Source organism: Agelaius tricolor, unplaced genomic scaffold (genome assembly GCF_023055355.1).
Source record: "Agelaius tricolor isolate 1412-34295 unplaced genomic scaffold, bAgeTri1.0.p SCAF_18, whole genome shotgun sequence".
Classification (NCBI taxonomy): domain Eukaryota; kingdom Metazoa; phylum Chordata; class Aves; order Passeriformes; family Icteridae; genus Agelaius; species Agelaius tricolor.
In genome coordinates, this window is record NW_027269278.1 from 4,200,223 (window position 1) to 4,221,783 (window position 21,561).

At 37.5% G+C, this 21,561-nt stretch overlaps 2 protein-coding genes across 3 annotated transcripts in view; one reads left to right on the forward strand and one right to left on the reverse strand.

The window, feature by feature from the left end:
• Positions 1-10,235, forward strand: part of INSYN2B (inhibitory synaptic factor family member 2B) — a 33,216-nt gene extending 22,981 nt beyond the window's left edge. Inside the window, exons 3-4 of one of the 2 annotated variants that reach the window (XM_071443090.1) lie at positions 2,234-2,308; positions 5,731-5,832. In XM_071443090.1, the coding sequence (XP_071299191.1) occupies positions 2,234-2,308; positions 5,731-5,737 (82 nt within the window). In that variant the 3' untranslated portion in view covers positions 5,738-5,832. Of the gene's footprint in view, positions 1-2,233; positions 2,309-5,725 lie in introns of both variants that reach the window. The other variant, XM_071443089.1, reaches the window with a different exon arrangement.
• The window catches only part of DOCK2 (dedicator of cytokinesis 2), a 162,915-nt gene that overhangs the window by 86,747 nt on the left and 54,607 nt on the right, over positions 1-21,561 (reverse strand). Inside the window, exons 26-27 of the mRNA XM_071443091.1 lie at positions 19,989-20,137; positions 13,395-13,487 (exon numbers count right to left, since the gene is read on the reverse strand). Of these exons, the coding sequence (XP_071299192.1) occupies positions 13,395-13,487; positions 19,989-20,137 (242 nt within the window). The remainder of the gene's footprint in view (positions 1-13,394; positions 13,488-19,988; positions 20,138-21,561) is intronic.

Here is a 21,561-nt window from a genome sequence, read left to right on the forward strand (position 1 = left end):
GACTGTGCCAAGGCTACAAGCAGTCTTCATGCATTATTATGCATTATAAATAATAATAATACCATAAATGCAACTAACATCTAAAGACAGGACAAAGTTAAAATAGAATTTTAAATATATTTATGCTTGAAACAGGTTTCAGAATATCCTAATAGAGCTTTCCAAACTATCAAAAGCATCTCTTTTAGTAATTGCATCTAGGACACACTTTAGAGTTCTGTTTTGTTGTAAAATAGTATATCCTTTAAACAACTTATCTTTGAAAAACTCAGAAACAAATCAAGGGAATAAAGGTTCCATTTCACTTTTTAAAGAAAAAAGAACATGAAGAGATTATGCTACCATAAATTTAGTCTTTAGCGCAGGCATATGCATGTAGATAAATCACTTATGCATGCAAAACTGCCCTCTTAATTCTATAATTAGATCCTGTGTATCAGCTGTATTACTGGTCACAATAATGACCACATCAGGTAATATTCCACATTTTCACAAACTGTGCAGACACCATGACAAGGAGGCTGCCCTGAGGGTTTTGTGCAGGTGCAGCTGCAGAAAGAGCCCAGAGCACAACCCTGCTGTGCTCACACCACCAGCATCAGGGTCTGCCCTTGGTCCCATGTGGGCAGAGCTCTCAGGAGAGAACTAACAGAGGCCACAGCTTTATAAACTCCAATTTTCTTACAACTTCTGAAGGAAAAAAAGAGAACAAAATAATCTATTTTGAAGAATTCTTTCTTTTCCCAAATATTTTAGCTTGGAATTGAAGTTAACTTGTATTTCTGTTGAATAACATTCCAACTCAAAATTCAAATAAGAATTTACACTCATTAAAAAAAAAAAAATCAAACAATATAAATCAGGTTAGATGTGATTTTACTCCATACATATTATTTTTTTAATCTGGAAACAGCAACTGGTAATGTCCATCTGGCTGTTAGCATGAAAATACTTTCCTTAGCTTCCACTGTGCCCACATAAATTCTTGTTCTATCTAACATTTTCCCCATAAAATTCAGCTCCAGCTACCCTCTCTCAGAGGCTTGTTCCATATGATTTTCTAGCACCAAATTTGTAGCAACCTAAACACAAGAGACAAAATCCATGTAGACAGACTAAGAGCAAAAATGCAAAAAATGTTTACAACACTCCAAACTGAAAATTCAGGTAAGAGGCAAGAGATCCAAGTGTATCTCAAGGCTCAGCAGTCATTTCTCTCTTGTGGTCTTCATCCAGACACCACCTGACTGTGGTTCCACAGGAAGGGACAGAAAGGAACAGCCACTCCTTCTCCCCTGCATGCAGCTCTCTAGGGGAGAACCTACATTTCAATTATGTTTGTGAATGAGCCCATAGCAAAGACTAATTTGCAGTGCAGCAGGATCAGATTATCCAGCAATATTTATAATCCATTTCTGTTCAGTTACCACTGAAACAGAAAAGAAAAAAAGTGGTTGAAAAGAAAAAAAATTGTCAAATATTTTGAAATGCCTCTTTGAGATTCAATGAGAAGCTTCAATCCACCTTGCCAGATTCACCTCACAGTAACACTGAATATTCCAAGCAATTTCATTGATAGCACAACAACACTCATGAAGAACCACCATTTCTCCCAAAAATATCAGAAAATTATTTTGGTACCAACTGATCTCCCCCAGTTCAAATAAAACTTGTTAAATATAAGTGTTACAATTTCTTCAGATGTAATGAGCCACCAATCTCAACCTGTTTCTAACACAGGTATCTCCATTACGAAAGTATTTCAGCTCTAGTTGGTGTTAAGCATGAAAACTCACTTTTCTTTTTTTCTCAACACTACAAATTTGTAACTTATCAGCAGTAAAAATCTGACTTTGTTATAGTCAAATAAAGAAACATGAAAAGGGAAGACTGGAAAGCATAAGGAGAGAGATCAGGCTGATTCAGCAAATTGCATGGATTCTCAAATACTTGAAAGTGTGTTAGAAGCAGTCTCATGTCTAAGTGTTTTCATAACAAGTATTCATAGCAGAACCAACAACCAGAACTCTTAACAGCATGAGGTGGGAGAGGTCAGGACAAGGCTCACAGGGTTTGTGTGTTTTTAAAGAAACCTTCTGGCTTAGAATTTGGTACTAGAATTTTTAGTAGAGCTAACAGAAATGGTGAGCAGAATGGCTTTTGTTCATAAAGGACTCAGAGCTCTGCTATTGTGTCTGTAAGTCCACATCTCATGAACTGCTGTCTGTTCCAGGAGGAACTTCTACCACACTGGGCAGGACCTCAACAACTGCAGCACCTGCCAGAACACGGCGTGCATCATCTACAGGTACCCTGCTCCCCAGTCCTGTCCTGCCTGCACACCCCCAGCTGCACAAAACACTGCTTTGCTCACACCTGTCACATGTCTCACTGTGACTAACCCAGTTTTTAAGAAAAGACCAAGTGGTTTGTATGAGGTGCTTGCTTTTAAGTTGAAGACAAATCACAGTGGTGGTGGCTGAAAGGAAAGGGGGACTGGACTTGGGAGAATTCAAACAGAAACTTCCCTCTAAAGTTTCACAGTGTTATTACTGGCATGCTTTGAAGACCTGTGATGCCCTTTTTGATGATGGAATTCCTTTATGTGGTACATTTTTAAAGCTAGGGTTTCTGTAATAATTTTAGATCTTGGAAAAGATAAACTCTCAGTTCTCTGAATGCCAGTGGGCTACAGCTACAGTTCATGCTAACCTGCAAAACAGAGCCAACATTCCCACATTTTCACCTCAGTAGTTATCAATATCAGAAAGCACAATGTGAGTGTAGGCTACTTCAGATTTAAAGTGCAGTTTATGCTAAACTCTTATGGCCAGAAAGCTTTTCAGGGCCGTGTTCTGGGAGCTGCACATGTTTCAAGTGCTGTGTCTGTACAAACACACTCTAAGAGCCTTCAGCTGTCCAGATATCAACCCCAAAGCCAGCAGGTGCAAAGTCTTGCTTGTGCTGCACATGTACCTTGTCCACTCAGCAAGGGAATTTATAAAGACATTATCCAACCTCTGCAAGCTCTGCACAAGGCAGAAACCCCACACCTTGGGTTACTTGATTACATTTACAAAAATAAAGAGTAAGAGAATTTCTCTTTGAGGCTGAAAGGTTTTCCTTCATTTCAAAGAACATAGCAGATCATTATCTTCAACAGTGTGTAATCACTATAACATTAATTTTTTAATGGAAATAATTAATAGAAAATGCTCACATGGAATTATTTTTCTCACTTCATGTACTGCAGGAAGCGAATTTAGTAAAGAGCTTAATGAACTAGACACAGCACTGGAACCTATTGTTCAATATGCAGCTCAATCCCATACTGATGTCCTAAACCTCTGGTAATGACATTTCCAAGTAATTAACATGTCACTAATTAAACACCACAACTCCTCTGAGACAAAGCTGGAGGTCTTCTTCACAGCCCCCTGGATACCCTGGGAAGTTACATGATTATCCAAGAGCACAGACTGTATCCATCAAAAAAAGAAAAAAGATATTTCCTTTACTTGATCATGGTCTCTGAACAATCTCTGTGCATTTTATGGGCTAGACATGAACAGGTCACTCCCCAGAATTTATATACAGACCTCCCTTGACCACAGGACGCCTTCTCTCTTTGCAAAAACACCCTGTGTCTTTAAGTTTACATGGTTTCAGTCCAGGATAGATCTTGAACAACAAGCACCATCATTCAAAGGAAAGAACAGAGGAAGTAAGAAAAAAACAACTCAGGGCCCTTTTTGATTTACCAGGTAGTTTGCAGCAGTAATGGTGCCTGGAGGCTCACACTGCAATGATTAATAGAACATGTGCAGAACACAGGTGATCCAAAGTTCCTACTTTTAAGAGACAAAGAGGAAATAGTAAAGAAACAATAGTTTTTGATTTACAGAGGTGTTCCACAGGATGTGGTTATGAAAAAACATTCTTTGTGACTAATATTTGAAGTTCATTAGACAATATTCTGATAGAAGCAATTGTTACCAGTGTTTGCTCCAGACAAACACGTGCAGTTCCTGTGTTTTACGTGGCCTGAAATGTCCATGCAAGTATTTCCCCCTAAGACAGCATCACAGTGTGATTAAAATCAAATTTTAACTTGCCCCCAGTTTTGCTGCTCCTAAAGAGCCTCACTCCTCACTGCTGCAAGCCCTGCACATGCAGAGTGCTGGGTTGCTGTCACTGAACCATCTTTATCACACAATCCCTCAGTCAAACAATGCATGAATCTCACAGAAATTCCCCTGTGGATTACACTGATCACTGAAGTCATAAAGAGCTTTTCAGCCTAACAGTGACTGTAAATTTGCCTTTATTAACTACCCAGCAGGGATTCCAGGCTTGGGATTTTCCATCCAGGTTGTGTAATAGAAATGTTTGTATTGTAATAAGCAAATGTAAGTAGCAACCCAAACCAGTTATCATGGGCAGTATTAAATGAAGACCGAATTGACCTCTTGCCTCTGGAGATGATATCTCCAAGATTAAATTAAAAACTCTGAAGAAGGGTGGAGAAAAGGCACATGAGCAGATGCTATCCTTACATGTTCTATAAAACCAACATTTCATTCTTCAGCACCCCTGATCTGTGAATATTGAAAGGTATTAATTTACAGTTTTCATAATAAGCTGATAAAATGCAAGAGGCACTGATTTAATATCACTTCTTTCTGCCTTTTTTATACTTATTATGCATTGCTTCTTGTTCAAGAGATCCTTCTACTCTTTTCTAAATGAAAATTTTCCTCCAGCTTTCTTTTTACCCGTTGAGTGATATTATTTCATGAAAAACCCCAAGGCACATGAATTAAGGGAAACAATCTTCTACTTAATTTCAACATACTATTTAATGATGTTTATGGATTTTATATAAAAAGACAATTAAAAGTTTTTAAAAACTCGCACATTTACTAATGTCTTCTGATCTGTGTCAAAATCAGCTTCAGGGCCTTGAAGTGACATCCCAACTCCCTTAAATAATGCTCTTTTCTTCTCATCATGGCAAATACAACCTTTGCACTCTCCCCTAAAGCCTTCACAGCAGATACAGCTGATACAACTCACTCTCCTGCCCAGAAGAGATGATTGAAATAAGGAAAATGCACACAATACTGCTTAAACCCTGTCCACACTGACACTTTTGAACCTTGCATTTATTTCAATGCACTCATCTGCTCTTATCTAATTAACATCTTGGCTCTTGTTTGACATCAATAATAATTAGGGCTTTCAATTGAGGAAATGAGTTCTACTTTCCTCTTAAGTAACACCACTTATCTCAAAGACTTACATACTGTTTAATTTCATATATTTTTGTTCCTAGCCTGTGTCCTAGTGGGAGACATTCACATTTAACAAAGTTAAGCATGTGAGAGTTTTTAATTACAAGCACATGACTTAGATTATGGGATCAAAATCTGACCTTTGAATGAAATGTATTGAAAGGTTATCCTGCTACATTTTCATTTTTGTCCCGTTGCTTTGGGCACAATGTTGGAATTCTTAACTCACTTAAAGTAACATTTTTCACTCAAAGAAAAAAAAAAAGAGGTGAACTTATTTTCAAAGGAGCAACCCCTTAACCCCTTGTGTTCACCCCAGGCTGTACCACTGAATAACACCAATTATTCTGATGAGGGAAGCAGCCTTTGACATGTTCTTTAAAGGGGGAATTTCTCACTTACTAGCATAGGTCTCTAATTTTTTTCCATAGTGTAGAATATGACTTCAGACAACAAGAAGGAAGATTTCATCAGATTTTGAAAACACTGGACAATGTAGAGCAAAATGCAGCTTCAGCTTCACCTCAGAAGCCAGCACCTGATCCTCCAGCTCCCGAGAAAAAGGAGTTAAGGAGAAAGACAAAAAAGGTGAAAAGAAAATGCTTCTGGTGGATTTGACTTCCTCATGCATCCTTTTACATTTCAAAAGATACTAAAGCAGAGAGAGCTTGAGAGCACACACCTGAAAATGTGCTATTATGAAATCACAAAGGTTAAGAATGGTTAATTAGAGTACCTGAAAAATCCAAATAATTGAATTTAATTAAATTAGCTCACTGAACAAAGGTGCATGAAGACACTATTTTCAAGAAAAGAAATGGATTCTTTGAAAAGGAAGTTCTCTTTTTTTTCCAAGGACACTTTCATATGCTTTGTAAAGACCTTTTTTTCAACTTTCCAAAAATAAAGTTCAAACAAGGTTCAAATCTCTACTTTAAAAAGCAATGGTAGACAAAGCTAAGCATGTCACCCAGCCTTTATTTCCCATTTATAAGTAACATTGACTAAAAGGAAAAATCTTCATCAAGCTTTGAACAAACAACATTATCAAGAACAAATTCAGGGAAACCTAAATTGTTCAAACAAATCTCTCCTCAGAGGAGATAATTATAATTATTTCACATCCCCAATGAAATATTTTTGTTGCTGCCATCTAATATTAAACAACAAACAAGAGAATTTCAGGTTAAGTTTTAACTCGGTCCTTTTCTTTGTTTGTTATAAAAAGCCACCATTTAGAAGTCATTTAATGGCCTTCTCTGGAAAGAACCAGGGAGTTGTAAAACCAGAGAATATCCCAGTAACTCTTGTCTTACACCCCTGCTCGAGCAAGGTCCAGTTCAGTGAATTGGAGCTGTGTGTATCTCCAAGGACAAGAATCCTCAGCTCCTTGGGGAAGGCTGTTCCAGGTTTTCCTAACACCTAATCTGAATTTCCTCCATTCTGGTTGTGTCCATCACATCTTGTTTTGTCCAAGCACACCTGCAAGAAGAGCTACATGGAAAATGAGACCTCTCTCCTACATCTTCACTTCTAAAAGACTGAACAACCCCAATTTTCATTGCCTCTCTCCCGTGCTGCAGCCACAGCCATCCTGTGGTGTGAGTTGATGTCTTTCATACACCTGGAAGCCTAAAACTGGACAGGACCCCTCAGATGTCATCACCCAATTGGTGGAAAAAGAGGAATTACTATTTTGGCTACTGTTTTACTGAATCATTTGCCCGATCTATCCATTTAAGACCTGTATTGCTGTACCAAAATATCCCAAGATTTTTTTTGCCTTAAGATGTAAATTAATATATGATAAAAAAATGGGACATGAAAATAATATTTAGTGAACTGATCTGTATTGCACAAAAAAATATATATATATAGATATATGCTGAAATGATTTTATCAAATGTCAATGCAGCTACTTCTTTCCTCCAAAACTACTCAAGGTACCATTAGCACAGGGTGTGCCAATGGAACCCAATCTATGATTGGTGATCCCATTATTTTACTCATGAAAACATGGTCACCTTTCATATGGGGGCAGGGGGAAAAGGTTTTCCAAAGCAAGTTGAGTGGAATGTACTGCAGACCTTTTCTTAGAAGTGGCCCTGGTTCAGGGTATTCATAGATTAATCCCTGCATCTTATTTTTCTAAGTAATCCTGTATTAATTGTGCAATGTTAGTTTTAAATGTCTGTACACTTTTTGTACACTTCTGTGTTCCTTGAATTCCTAGGGTTAATTACACATTTGAAAATACATTAAAAAGAATTTTGCACAGAAAAACTTTGTCTGGAGGAGGTAATTTCTTTATAAAATGAATCTTTAAGAAGAAAATTTGCACTATGCCATGGCTTATTTTATCAAAATTCTAAAGGACTGACACTTAAAAACCATTTCCATGTTAATTTCAGTAGGTACAGAATGACAGGAACAAAACTATTGTTGTTTTAGAGGCTTTTCAGAAGGAAATTATTTTTTACTAATGTCTTTAGATGCCTTTAGTGAGACAGAAAAGCTCTTCAATAATAGGTTGTGGCTATAAAAAAGGTAAGAATTAAATGACTCCATCAGAACACATCACTGTGTTACACTCAAGCTCTGCTTGTGCTGCTGTGCCAACAGCATTCCTTTGCTGCTTTAGTCTTTATAATTGATGCAGTGAAGGATTTATTAGTGTATAAATTATTTTTGTGCATTAAAATAATACTTTAAGACCAATACCCCCTGTGGTAAAGTATAATAATAAACAACACCAAGAGCTCTAACACAAATAAAACCAGCAAGTTTTTTTTTCTGTATTGAAGCCATTTTTACTAATTTATGATACAAAAGCCATCCTTTTGCCTTTCTTTTTGTTGACAAGCCCAAAAAGTGCTCATTTAAAGCTATCTGACTTTGGGTTTGCCCACATAATGCATATGATGCTTTCAATTTAGTTTCAAAGGATCCAGATCATTTAATTTAAACAAACCACACCCCTTTGGTTCACCACATAGCACCAATCAATTCCTGAGGTCAGGAGAACTTTGCAAAACAGAAACATTCTTTTTAGTTTAACAAAGTCCAACCAAAGGAAGTTACAAGTAAGGCTCTAAGTCTTTCTTATGACCTGAAGAAACATCAATACTCATAAAAATCTGAAATACACTGATCTAAGTGCTAAATCTGAAATGCAATGATATAAGTGCTGAATCCGAAATACTCTGATCTAAGTGGTAAATATGGAATACTCTGATTTAAGTGCTAAATCTGAAATACACTCATCTAAGTGCTGAATCTGAAATACACTGATCTAAGTGCTGAATCTGAAATGCTCTGATTTAAGTGGTAAATCTGAAATACACTGATCTAAGTGCTGAATCTGAAATACTCTGATCTAAGTGCTGAATCTGAAATGCTCTGATTTAAGTGGTAAATCTGAAATACTCTGACATAAGTGCTGAATCTGAAATGCTCTGATTTAAGTGCTGAATCTGAAATACTCTGATTTAAGTGCTTACAGGTTTCATATTTTAACGTCTGAGCTTGGTGAGATTCAGAACCATAACCAATCTTTAACCCTTAACCTCCCAGTCACAATTAGCTTTTGTTTTCCAGATTCCCGAGTTGGTGGGTTTTGATTTCTCTCTCGGTCAGTAAAGTCTGGACCATGCAGGTGTGGATGTGAAATTCTGTTTGTGACCTGGGCCTCCAGGCCAGCAGGGAAGCTCGGGGGGTTTCCAGGCCAGCCCAACCTCAGCCCTGCAGGAAAATCCACTTCTCTCTCAGCCTTCCCAGAGTTTTCCAACTCACCCCCCCAAGGCATCTGTTTTCTGGACAGAAATATGGAATTTCAGTGCTTTCCTTCAAGAAGGCTGCAAGGAGTTTTTACCCCCAGCCATCCCCACAGTGGCTGGAACTCAAAAGGTTTTCTACATCAAGCATGAGAGAGAACATTGGAACAAAAGGTTTTTTTGTCCCACTAAAAGGAGGTGTCAGTGGTGGATGCAGGAACAGGGTAATGCTGCTTTGATGCTGTTTTGTTTAGATTTTCAAATGTGCATATCTTAGCAACATAAAATAATTAAGATTTAAAGCTTTGTAATGCATAACAGGAGAATCTTGGCTGTATGAAAATATGATAGGAAAGCATTGGGGTTTTTATTATTTAAAATATTTAAAAAATTAATTGTTTCAAAGTATTTAAAATATTTTTAAAAAAATAATTGTTTAAAAATATTTAAAAATATTTTATTAACTAATTATTCATTCCTATAGGAAATAAAAAAGTACCAGACACACACTACACAATTTATAGTGTGAGGATTGGAAGAGCAGTAGAAATTGGTAGACTGTTGGAAGATAAAAGTACTAGCTACAAAAAAATTGTCTGGTTTACAAAATTAGAGCATAATCCCTAAAAACAGCTCCCAGAGCAGGAAAGAAATGTTAGAAATACAAACACATTCCTAAATAAAATTAGAAAAAAAATACACAAGCCCCCCATAAGTTGTCAAAAAATCCCACCAAAAAACCCAAACCACAGGTACTTGATAGCACTTGATTACAAAAGTATTGTGAGTTTCTGAGAAATATATATTTAAATTATATATACTATATATAAAACATATATATATATATAAAACATATATATATATATAACATATATATAAAACATTGCACAGAATGCAGTATATTCCAAAATTATTGTATTTGAAATTGTTGTTTTAGGCAGTTAAACTAACCTTCTTTAAAAATTAAAAATGTATGAATAAAAGACTGATTTGTCTCCTGTAACAGCAGTTCATGTAGGGCTTCTGATGGTTCTGTGCACTAAAATAATCCTGCCTGCATAGACACACAACATCTTCCTAATGGCACGTGATCTCTGATGTATGTTTTGTATATTTCTAGGCCCTTTAAATGTGATGTTATCTTTTGCAATAAAATGAGATATTTTTATTAGGTTTCAGGAGTCAATTAATAAACAACATTTAGATTACAAAGGAAGAGAACAATTGTTCTTTCAGAAAAGAAAAAGGAATGGAAAACTAACAGGGATGTCATGGAATCATTGTGCAGCATTTCCAGGTAGAGCAAGGATGTCAATTTGAATACCAAACAAAAAAGCTGTAGCTTTTAGCTAGACCATGAGTATATTTGGTCAAATTCTCCAACCATGGCAGCTCTGCAAATAATTTCTGTGATCATCTTCTCTAGAGTAGCTCTGTTTAACAGAGTTCACGGATTCCTTCTGGGTAAAGTTTTATTTGTACAATATTATGTATAAATTCTGTCTAAAAACATCACTGTGTAGCATAGCTACACCGACTTCATCATGTTAAACTGATATGGTGAGCAAAATCAAGTTTGGAAGTACAAAGGAAACCTTTCAGGTGCATATGGTGGATTTATGATATTTCTATTTACCTAACCAGGCCAAGACTGAAAACAAGTATTTCTGTATTCTACATGGTTTATGAATCAGACTTCTATAATTCCTGTAGGAGGGCTTCACTGCATGACAATGACCTTTATCTACAAGTCTAAGTCTCATGAAATATTATTCAAGGTAAAGCTTGAATAGCCGGTTTCAGACAATAAACTTGTCCCTCTCCATGGAAGTGTAGAAGCACTTCTACAACTACAAACAGTCAAGGTTTTGTGGGGTTTTAAGAGTGAAAACAACCAAGCAGCTGTTAAAGCCTTCAGCTGCTAAAACACCCCAGTGAAGGCAAGAATGGCATTTAACTAAGTCTTCCCTGCAGTAGCTGCAGAGAGCCAAATTACCTTTCCACCATCACCTCCTTCTCCTGGGGAGATTATTTCTTTCTGAGCCTGACTCTTCTCAGTAATTACACTAACACAGCTCCCAGCAGGCACTTACCAGCTAAGCCCAAGGCAGAACCTCCCTTTCCCTTTAACTGGCATCACAGCACAAAAAGATCCAGGCAACTGTAAACCCACATCTCTGCCAACAAGCTAGAAGATTGTGAAAAGAACACCTGAATATGAAAATTAACCTGCTTATCCCTGTCAGAAAGCAAAAAAGCCCTTCAGGTAAACCAAATCCAGTTATCTGTCAGGTGCAAGGCATTTAAGCTTGTAAGGAATTGCAGGTCTTGTAATTGTAACCATTGTTCTTATCAGTGTTTGCATTACTTTACACAGCATTTTCAAGTTATAGTAAATGACACTGCAGAAGTTAATAAAAACACTTGCAATGTTCACAAACACAGTAACAGATTTAAAACCTAAAGAATCACCTCCTGTCCTCCTGGAAGTGATAGATTTGTCCCCATTTGAAATGTCACTTGTACCTGTATAACTTCAGCTACACAGGCCAGCTGCAGAAACTCCACATATCCCACTGTCCTTGCAGAATTCCCCACAATTTCAGCAACTTGAGCTCATCTAAGCATTCTTCAGGACAAAATTCTTGACTAGCTGCTTAATTTTGAAAAGATCAAGCACTCAGGCTTTCACAGTAAGATTGACCCTCTCAAAAATGTTAAAGCAAACCGGAAAATTAACTTGGTGAACTAAAGTAGCACACAGAGCATAGTAAAAGCTTCTTTTGCCAGTTCTTTCTGAATACAAAAGACTTTTGTTCGTTAAAAACAATTTATTTGCATGTGAAAGGCTATTTTGTTAAGTGTTGCTTCAGCTATAGAAAATGTAGCAATTTATTAGAATACCCCTTTGAAAAACCTCTAAAATGCCCAATACACACATATCCAGAGGTGCTCATGAGCATAATTAGAAGAAAGGGAACGACATTTCAAAATTCACACTGAATTTGTTCTTTTCAGGTTAAAACAGCTGAAGAAATTACAGTAAATGGAAGGGGGGAAAAAAGAAACAGATTTTCCAAGCCATTTCAATTTACTGCAACCAGCTTGTTTCCTACTGGTTTCCTAATGGATCTTTTAGGCAGGATTAAAACAGGTTCATTTTGCTTTTTCATGTGCTGTTTATGGTATCCAGAAGTACTCCTTCACAGCCTGGTTAGGTCATGCACAACACTCATATCATGCTTTCCTTGTACAGAAAACATTTTCCAACTCTCTAGAGAGCTGTAAGGGTCACTGGTCTCTGTTTCAAACCATTTCCTGTTGTGCCCATGGATGTGCCCGAGGGTTCCACATGAACAAGAACAACGTGGAGTTCAGATAAACAGCTACAGAGCTCAGATAAACAGCTACAGAGATGCCTCAAACCTGCTGATGTACCACCAGGAGCTCAAAGCACCCATTGGCAAATATTTCCTCTGAGGAACTCAATTAGTCTCCTCAATTATTAGGAGCCTAATCGTTAGGAGGCACACGTGCTCTGGCAGGCAATGATCTGAAACTGTTATTTTCCAATAGAAGCAAACAGGGAAACACAGGACGTTTTAAAAGGCACACAATGTATCTCTTGTGGCCAAAAATCATCAAGTAAATGATGCTATGATTTTGTGGAATAAAATAAATCTCCAAAGACAAACCATTAAAAAGCATCTTCCCATAAGTGAACAGTCTGAAGGGCAAGCTCCACATTCCCAATGAATTCCTTGCATTCTCACAAAGAGTCTAAATCCAGAGGAGTGCTCAGGAGATGTGTACTTAAATCTGAATAAATTGCAGAATCTGTTCTCAAATATAACCCTAAAATCATGGAACATTCACAAAAAAAATCTCAGGTGAGTATTTAGTGCCAGCACATGCCCAAATACTTCTTTTCAGTTTTGCTAATACCATTTCACTTTAGATTTGTAGAAATACTCTTTTCAATGTCTTAAACCATATCCTTTATGCAGGTTTGCAAAACTTTCTTCTTTTTTGCAAATATCAACTAACTTTCTATTTCTCATTTGTTCTCTTAAAGAATGCTCAAATCTTTCAACTACACTTCAAAAGACTGTGACTACAGTGTCACAGCTGAATGAAAAAGAAAAGTAAAACTTGCGACTTTTTAAATTAAAAAAATAATTCACAAGGAACTTAATAATATATTCACAAATATATTAACAATATGCTATATTTTTTCAATAATTCACAAATGCTATATTTGCATTTTTTCCAGGATAACTATAAAATGAGTTTCAAAGCATTGAAAATGCATTAGAATATTACTCACAATTAGTGGATCTCGTCCCATGGTAATAACAGTTCTGTTCACTGTGCGTAGTAGCTGCACCATTATTTCTTGAATGTGGTGATAAGTTGAAGCCTGCAAATGAAAAAATCAGAGTTTTGATATTAAAATCATATCTCTTTGAAAAGTAAGAAGAAACCAATTATTTCCATTTTGACAGTTCAAGTTGTACAATATAGCAGCCCTATTGAAAGAGCAACACTAATTCTTCTTGCTCACACTGCTCCTTAATTCCAGCAATTTCAGTGGAATACTTGTGTCCAATTTCAGACCAATCTACTTCACAGCTGTCTTTTGTTTCAGTCACTTCCCATCTCTCACTTGGAGGACTCCTGTTCTCCCCCTAACTGAGGGGTCTGTAACTTAATCCTGGTACAGTTACCTTAAAGCAAATTCTCTCACAGCTCCCCATGTCTGTCAGTGCTCTCAGGGCAGGCTGGAGCTCAGGAATGTTCTTAGCTGGCAGTCACAAATATGGAGTTATTAAAGGAGAAAGTTGTCTTCATTTACCTGAGCTGCTCTGGGAGGGCACAAATTGGACACAGGTGGCCCCAGTTCTGCTCTTGTAGGCTGAAGGAGGTTTGATTATTTATTCTAAAGTCCTGAGCAAATGGGAATGACATTCTGTTCACCAGTTTCACTGACTTTACTCTGATCACTAGACAACTTGGGCAAACAGCATGCAACAAGAAAGAAAAAGCCTTAGCAAATTTCTGGTAGAAAAGGATATTTAGCTTACACCAAGACCCTTATTTAATGTCAGATACAGCATGGAAAGAACACCACAATCACAGAAGCCACGGTGAGCTCTTAATAATGTTTTAGGCAGCTGAGCCCCAGTACTATACCAGGAAAAACTGCTTCAGGTTCTGTTTTCCCTCTGAGTCAGCCAAATTGTCTCCTTTTTCTTTCTCCTATTCTGAGTGCTCTGGATCAGCCACACACCTCAAAACAGGGACCTTCCTCACACCTGGCAATTTATCCACTATTACCATTTAGTGCTCCTGTATCCTTTGACTGTTGCAGCACACGTCACAGCTGAGATGGCCACAATACACAGAGTGTCCCCATGCAGGCTCAGAAAGCTTCAACTCACACAGAACAACATCAGATCACCCCAGAAGGCTCCAAGCATCTGCCCTTCTTGTTCTTCAGCCCAACCTTGTATCCCCTCCTGTTGATGCCCTGCCCCTGTGTGCCCTCTGCTCCCTTTGGTGGTTGCTCAGTGCCCCTGGGCACTCCATGGCTCATTGCTGGCAGTGCTGCTCACCTGCTGCTCACAGCTGTGCCCATGGGGATGGGGCTGGGCCAGCCCATCCCAATCACCACAAACTCTGTGCCTGCATTTGACAGTGACACACACAAGCTGAAGTGATCTCCTCGCCTGTCACAGCATTTCAGAAGCTGTTATATTCTATAAATGAAAAATGTAGTCACAGAATAATTTGTGTTTGGTGTTTCCTTCTTTAAAATTTCACTTTCTCTGGTACAGTCCAATGTTTATAACACAACTATGCTTGAGAGTGGCTGCACTGAAGACACATTTGCTGTTCTTATAACATTGTGTACCACTATAATTTAAAAAAATATCATCAACAGCCAAGACTGATAAACTATGTAGGAGCACTTAGCAGAGGGATATAATTTGTTCATTAGTTTCCCATTTTTTTAAATTCAAAGATGAGGGCTCATATAATGCAAGTTCACTTTCACATTTCAGTATATGTGCTATACCATAATTAGTAACAGTTCAGAACATTGCATAATGAGTTTTAACATTTAGCCCTGACTCCATCATTAAAGATGAGCTCTATTCTTAATTCACAAGTAGCAATAGTCTTCCTGGAAAGACTATTACATATGCTCAAGCACACAAAAGGTTATTTTCTGCTAGACCTTTGAATTTTCCGAGAAACATTAGCAAATGAAATAAAATGAAATAAAATGGTTTCTCTATGAAACTGAGACTTCCTTTCTTCTTGATAATCCTCTTGATAATCTAAGAAATAATTAGGCATTCATTGAGAAATTAACAAAAATTTTCACACATTGTCAATACACAAGATTTCAGCTTTTATCTTACAGCTTCTAGCTTCAGAAGAAGATAGTCTAACAACCAACTGCAACATGTGCTTTTTCAGATCATACTTCTCTTCACAAGGATGACATGGGAAAACCCACCATCATTTGGCTTCAGTCCACTGATTAAGCATAAGATTTTTTTAGGAGCTAAATTAACAACTTGTATCATATATAAATGTTCCCTTGGAAAACATTAATTGTATTATTCCATTTAATTAAATATGGTGATCAAAAATGTTTGTTTTCCCTGTTGTTCCAAGGCATGGAAGAACCAGAGCTCAGGTCAGCAGGAGGGAGTGTTCTCACAGAGCTCAAACACCTTCAGGTTCCCTCTTGGGCTGGATGGCACAGCTTGGTACACTAATTAGTTAATAGAAAATCCAAACCAAACAAAATTTCACCTTCTTTCAAAAATATCTGTGCAGGGTAAAAGCAGACAGTGTTTGATTTAGCTTTTTCTTCTATTTAAACTACTACAGGACTGGGACAGGAAAAGCAATTCTGTTTTTCCAGAGTCAACCCTGCACTTCAGATTCTGATGGAGTGTTCATTTATTTGGACAGTGGCAAACAGGGACTCACTGAATGTCTGTGTGGGAATTCAATTTCACAACCTGTACTTGAGATACCCACTGGGAAACACTTCTGTCAATCCATTGCAGCTGTCCCCGCTCTGTGCCCTCCCAAACTCTCACCCAGCTCTGCCCTCCTCCCCAGAGGGGGCTCTGTGAGAAACACAGGAGGCCTTGGCACTGTGCACTGTTCAGGAATAACTAAAATTTCATTGCTGCATGATCAACACTGTTCTGGTCACAAATCTGAACTGTGGCACTCTGTGGGCAGCCACAGAGGAAATGAGCTCTGCACCAGCCACATCCTGTGTGCTCACTCTCTGGTGCACCCACTTCTGTAACTTGTATTCCTTCTTTGACACACACACAAATAAAGGCACATATAAAAGGATAACAATTTCTTTTTTAAACCATAACTCATAATCCTGCATTGTTCTGGCTGAAAAGTCTCTGCAGAAAACCTTAAGGTAATTGGCCCAGAAAGAACATGCAGAATTCCTGACAATATTCCTTTGAAATCCTCTTTTGCTAAACCCTTAAGATCTGCCATAAGTTAGGGAAATGCTTAAAAAATTCTTTGCAATTCTAAAATGCTTCCAGGCTTGTTTGCTAAACAGCTTAAAAGGCAACTGCAACCAATTACTGACAATGCACAGAACAGGAAAAGATTCTTCATCTGTCTTGCACTTATAGTCAACCAAGATTTCACTGTAGATTCCAAGAGAAGGCATTTACCATTACATTTAATTTTGTAAGCACTATAAATAAAAAATTGTTCTGATTCAGGAAATATTAAAAAATAGCATATATATCAGATTAGAGGCAAAGTCACCTCATGGAGGACTGCCAGACTGCATGAAACAAAGTGTTGTAAAGAGGGAAAAGGGAAGTGGTTTTAATTAAAACAGAAACAAAAAATCACTGATTTCACCATGACCTTCATCAATGACTTACTTGAAGTTCTGATATTTAACTGCATTTCACAGGTGCTTGAAGCATAATCTCAAGCTATGAAGCTAATTTCAGTCATGATTAAATCAAAACAATGCCATTTATGTCCAAAAGTTGTTTGCTGGAGAGGAATCTTAAAATCAAACCTAGGCGTCTCACTGAGATACCCAACAGTGACTGTCTAGTCATAAAAATCAACATACAAAACCAACACAAACCAGAGATTTTAACAACATGCTGGCTACCTGCAGAACCCAGCAGTGAGGCAGCAGCTGAAGAAAACAGGATTTGAACACAAGGATCTGATGATTCCCATGTTCCCACTTGCTAAACAATGTGAGGCACAACAGTAGAGCAGAGCTGGTAATATCAAAATACTCTTTCCTTTGACAAAGAAAACACACTCTTCAAAAATTCAGTAACTACTTCAAAGATCACCTCACAGTATAAATTTTCACCACATGAAACAGAACAACTACTGCTGTTTTTTCTTCCCTGTCCTTTGTGTGCCTTCTATTTCTGGTGACTTTCACAGAATAAATGCAATGCAAAAATATCAAAGTTAAGTTTCCAAAAAGTTTTGAATACTAGTCTGAAACAAGGTTTCTCTACTGAGATAGAAAAAACAGAAGAAATAAGGACAAGACATTGGTGTTATTAATTTTGTAACATGATTCTGCTACTAAAGGCTGGAGCTTTTCCCTCCAGCAGGTCAAACCATCCATTTTTTTAGAAGGAGGCTAAAAAATGGTAGAGAATGAATTGTTGAATAGAAAACTGCCTTCATCTTAGGGTTCAAGTGTAATCCCAGCTGAAATAATTTGGTTAATTCCCAAAGGAAGTGTCTGTATCTAGATCACAGTGAATAAAGGCATCCTGAAGGACACTGCCAAACAATAATTTAGCCATATGTGAACTCTTTCATTTGCCTACAGGTTACAAAGTATTTTCTGCTGCAAGGCAAACACAGCCTTGAAACAAGAGTTCTCACTTTAGCTGGAGAATAAACATGTGTGTTACACTCCAGAGAAATCTGTAGTGCTCTTAAAGAGAAATGACTGTGTGATCCTTGGATGCTGCTGTGTTCCCTTCCCTTGCTCCTTTTTCCTCCTTCAGAGAAGTCATCTTAATAGCAGATTTTCAGTACTGAAGCAGGATCAGCATTTGGTTAAAAAAATAAGCTAATAATCCATGGATTGCTCTCTCAAGGAAGGAAAAAGCTACACATTTGCTGTTGTATTTACAAAGCCCAGTGTTACAGTTAATGGCACGTGATTAATATATTCTAAAATCCATATTTTCTCCAACCAGCAGTTGTATTGCCAGAGGCAGGCCAGGGTATGGACTTTCTGCAACAGAAGCATCTGGTTCTTTTGTTGATATCCCAGCTATTCTACAATGTTTCTATGGAATATGATGCCTGTAGAGGGCTCAGCATGTTCTGATACCACTGCTGGACTTAAACTGACCCCCAGGGGCTTTTCTTCTTCTATCAGAAATGCATCAGTATTCACTGCAAGCACATTCTGCAATAATGGTGACTCAAACATCTCACAGACAATCTCCAGTCTACTTTCCTTGAAAGAAACTATTGCAGAAATGCCACCTCTGTTGAACAAATTTCAATATATATCTTTTAATGTATGTGTTTTAAATTCTCAGCAATTCTGCTGTTCTGCATAATGTTCTCACTCACACAAAGATGAGCTACAAAACCATATTTTCAGTAGGCTTTAATGAGTCTTTTACATGTCAGCAACTGCTGCTATGGACAGCAACTGTTAAATTCAAATATAAACTTCATTGAAGTGGTACACACAGAGAAAGAATTATTCCATCTTGCTTTACAACTGTGTTTTACCCTTTAAAGGGTAACAAAACTGGTTACTTTGCATTATAGCCTTATGAGATGATAGCTTCAATTTTTGCCCTATCATGCTTTCACCATTTATCTTAAGAATTACATTTCAAATTTAAATGTTCCAATATTTCTTTTGTATCCCCTTGGATCAATCCCTCCTGAACTGCTTAAGTCTAAACCAATGAGGCAAATAGCTCATAATACACATGGAAATATTGCCCTGTGCAAACTGAAAAGCCTCAGCAGTATCAAAGATTTTTATGAAATTAAGATATATGCTGTAATGATTTCATTTACTAGGAAATGATCCAGGGAGCCACAGTGAAAAACCCCTCAAATGACAGCTTGCCTTAATCCACAGTCTGCAAAGTTTGAACACATGTATCAGAAAACTACAGCTGAGGAAAAATCAGCACATATTCACAGGTTAAGGTAATTACAGCTTTCTTAAAGCAATTAATTATGATGTTTTCTCAGAATAAATTCCTCAAATTATTGAGAAGTTTCATTGAACAAACTACTGCTCATTAAAAAGTGAGAGAATAAAAAGTCAATTCAAAATTCTTCCGAATGAGGAAAAAAAAGAACCACTCAGATGAAAATTTCAGTGTTCCAAAATGTCAGAAATCTGATAAAGAAACTACTACAGTCTCCAAATGAAATATAGTAAAGAGTAATCTGTTCTATCCACACATTGCTGAAAGCAGAAACCACACCCTGCAACATTGGTACACTGAAAAGCATTGTTTCAGAAACTACAGGGGCTTTTACAAAAGGAGCAAGATGAAATTTGAAATTTATTCTGTATAGTTAAAATAATTACAGAATAATTGAGAAGTTGTGGTTGAAAGGGACCTTACAAGGTCATGCAGTCCAGGCCCCTGCAGTGAGCAGAGACATCTTCAGCTGAATGAGGTTACTCAGAAGTCAGTATTCATCTTCAATACCTCAGCTGCCTTTTGGGTTGAGTTTATGAAAAATAGGAGAAAAGTTCAATTTGCCACTGACTTGTGCTAAATATTTGAAAGAGATTAATCATCATCAATAATTTACTTCCTAATCAGCTCAGGCTTCCTACAGACTTGGGCTCTACATTATCATCAATACTTACAGGGTCTTGACAGCTCAGAACCTCCAGGATGCTATGAAGTAATTCAACACAGTACTTCCTCTCCTGCACCTGGAGCTGCTGATCCTCCTTCTGTTCCAGTAATTCTCTCAGCTCTTTTGTAATCACAGGAAGCAGAATGTCCCTGCATTCTGAAAGAAAGCAAATTGTCTAAACTACAAGTATAAATGAAATAATATGTGCAAAGAAACCCTCTCCCAAACAGTGAAACACAATATGCTTTAACAGCCACAGTCCCAACATGGAATTGTTGATTTTCCAATCATGCCTTGGGAATATTCCAAACTTGTGTGGTATTTTCACAAGTCAACAGTATTTTCATATATCAAAGCCAAAAGTTCCTGATAAAAATAATTCTCTTCAGTTAAATTCTGAGCGCTGTTCAGCTTATATCAAACATTTGGGGACAAATTACTCACTTACATACAAAGCATCTTGAAATGAATTGTTTTAGTAATGGAGGATTTGAATGTAAGAAAATTACTGTATTTATTAACTTATTTCTGAAAATAAGACTCAAACAGCAGAACTATGTGCATAATTTTTGAAATGTTTCTTCTGAAGGCACATATAAGAATGTAGACAAAGAAAAGACTCTAATAAAAGGCCTATCAAACCTGAGATAGTGAGAGCTGTGCATACATTCATCTTGATTTAAATTTAAGGAAGCTGACACAAATCTGAAGTTACACTCCAATCTCACATCCACATTGACTTTTTAAGAGAGAGGTGCTTAGAGAAAATGTCAGGAGTACAAAATACACACATTTGAAATAACTTGAATGAGAGCAGTATCTATCCAGGAATAATAATTTAAAAAAAGCACCTTTTTAAAGAATGATTTAGAGCACCTGGACTCACAGTGATAAACAAGGGTGAGACATGGTGAAACTTTATCTAATGTGATTTTAAACAAGCCAGGGGCTCAGAATCCCCCCAGAATAAGGGCATCAGTACAGGAAGACAGAAGGGTGAGAGAAGCAAGAGACAAAGAGAGAGAGAAGGGAGAAAGAAAAAGAGAGAGGGAAAGAGGGAAAGGAATGGAAAGTAGATGATAACTGCCTGAATTTTGCAGGTGAGGCAACAGAAGCAGTCTCTGCAGATTATTCTTATTTGAAGTAACAGCTCCAAGCTACATGAAGCCAAGAGCTTTTAATCATGTCTGAAGAGCAGCCCCATTTCTTGCCTCAGAAAGTATCTCTGCTCTTGGTAACTATTTCTATAACACTTATTGCAAGCTACAAGACAAATCTAACCCAGTAACTAAATTGCAAACTCACCAGTGAGACAGCACTTAAAGAACACCTATCAACCCAAGACCTGTTTCAACAGCAGCATAAAAATGAATTTCACAGAACCTCAGTTCCTTTATGTGCCCAATTCTGCACAGACATGCTGCCTGCACTTCCTGCAGGCCACAGACTCCCCTCTGCAGCAGAAACCAAAGAGCTGCTCTCACAGAGCACAGAGTGGAGCCCAGAGCAAGGGATTCCAGCCCTCCTAAAGGACTTCTGGGTGGGTTTGTGCTCATGGACACAGAGAACCTCCAGAAGTC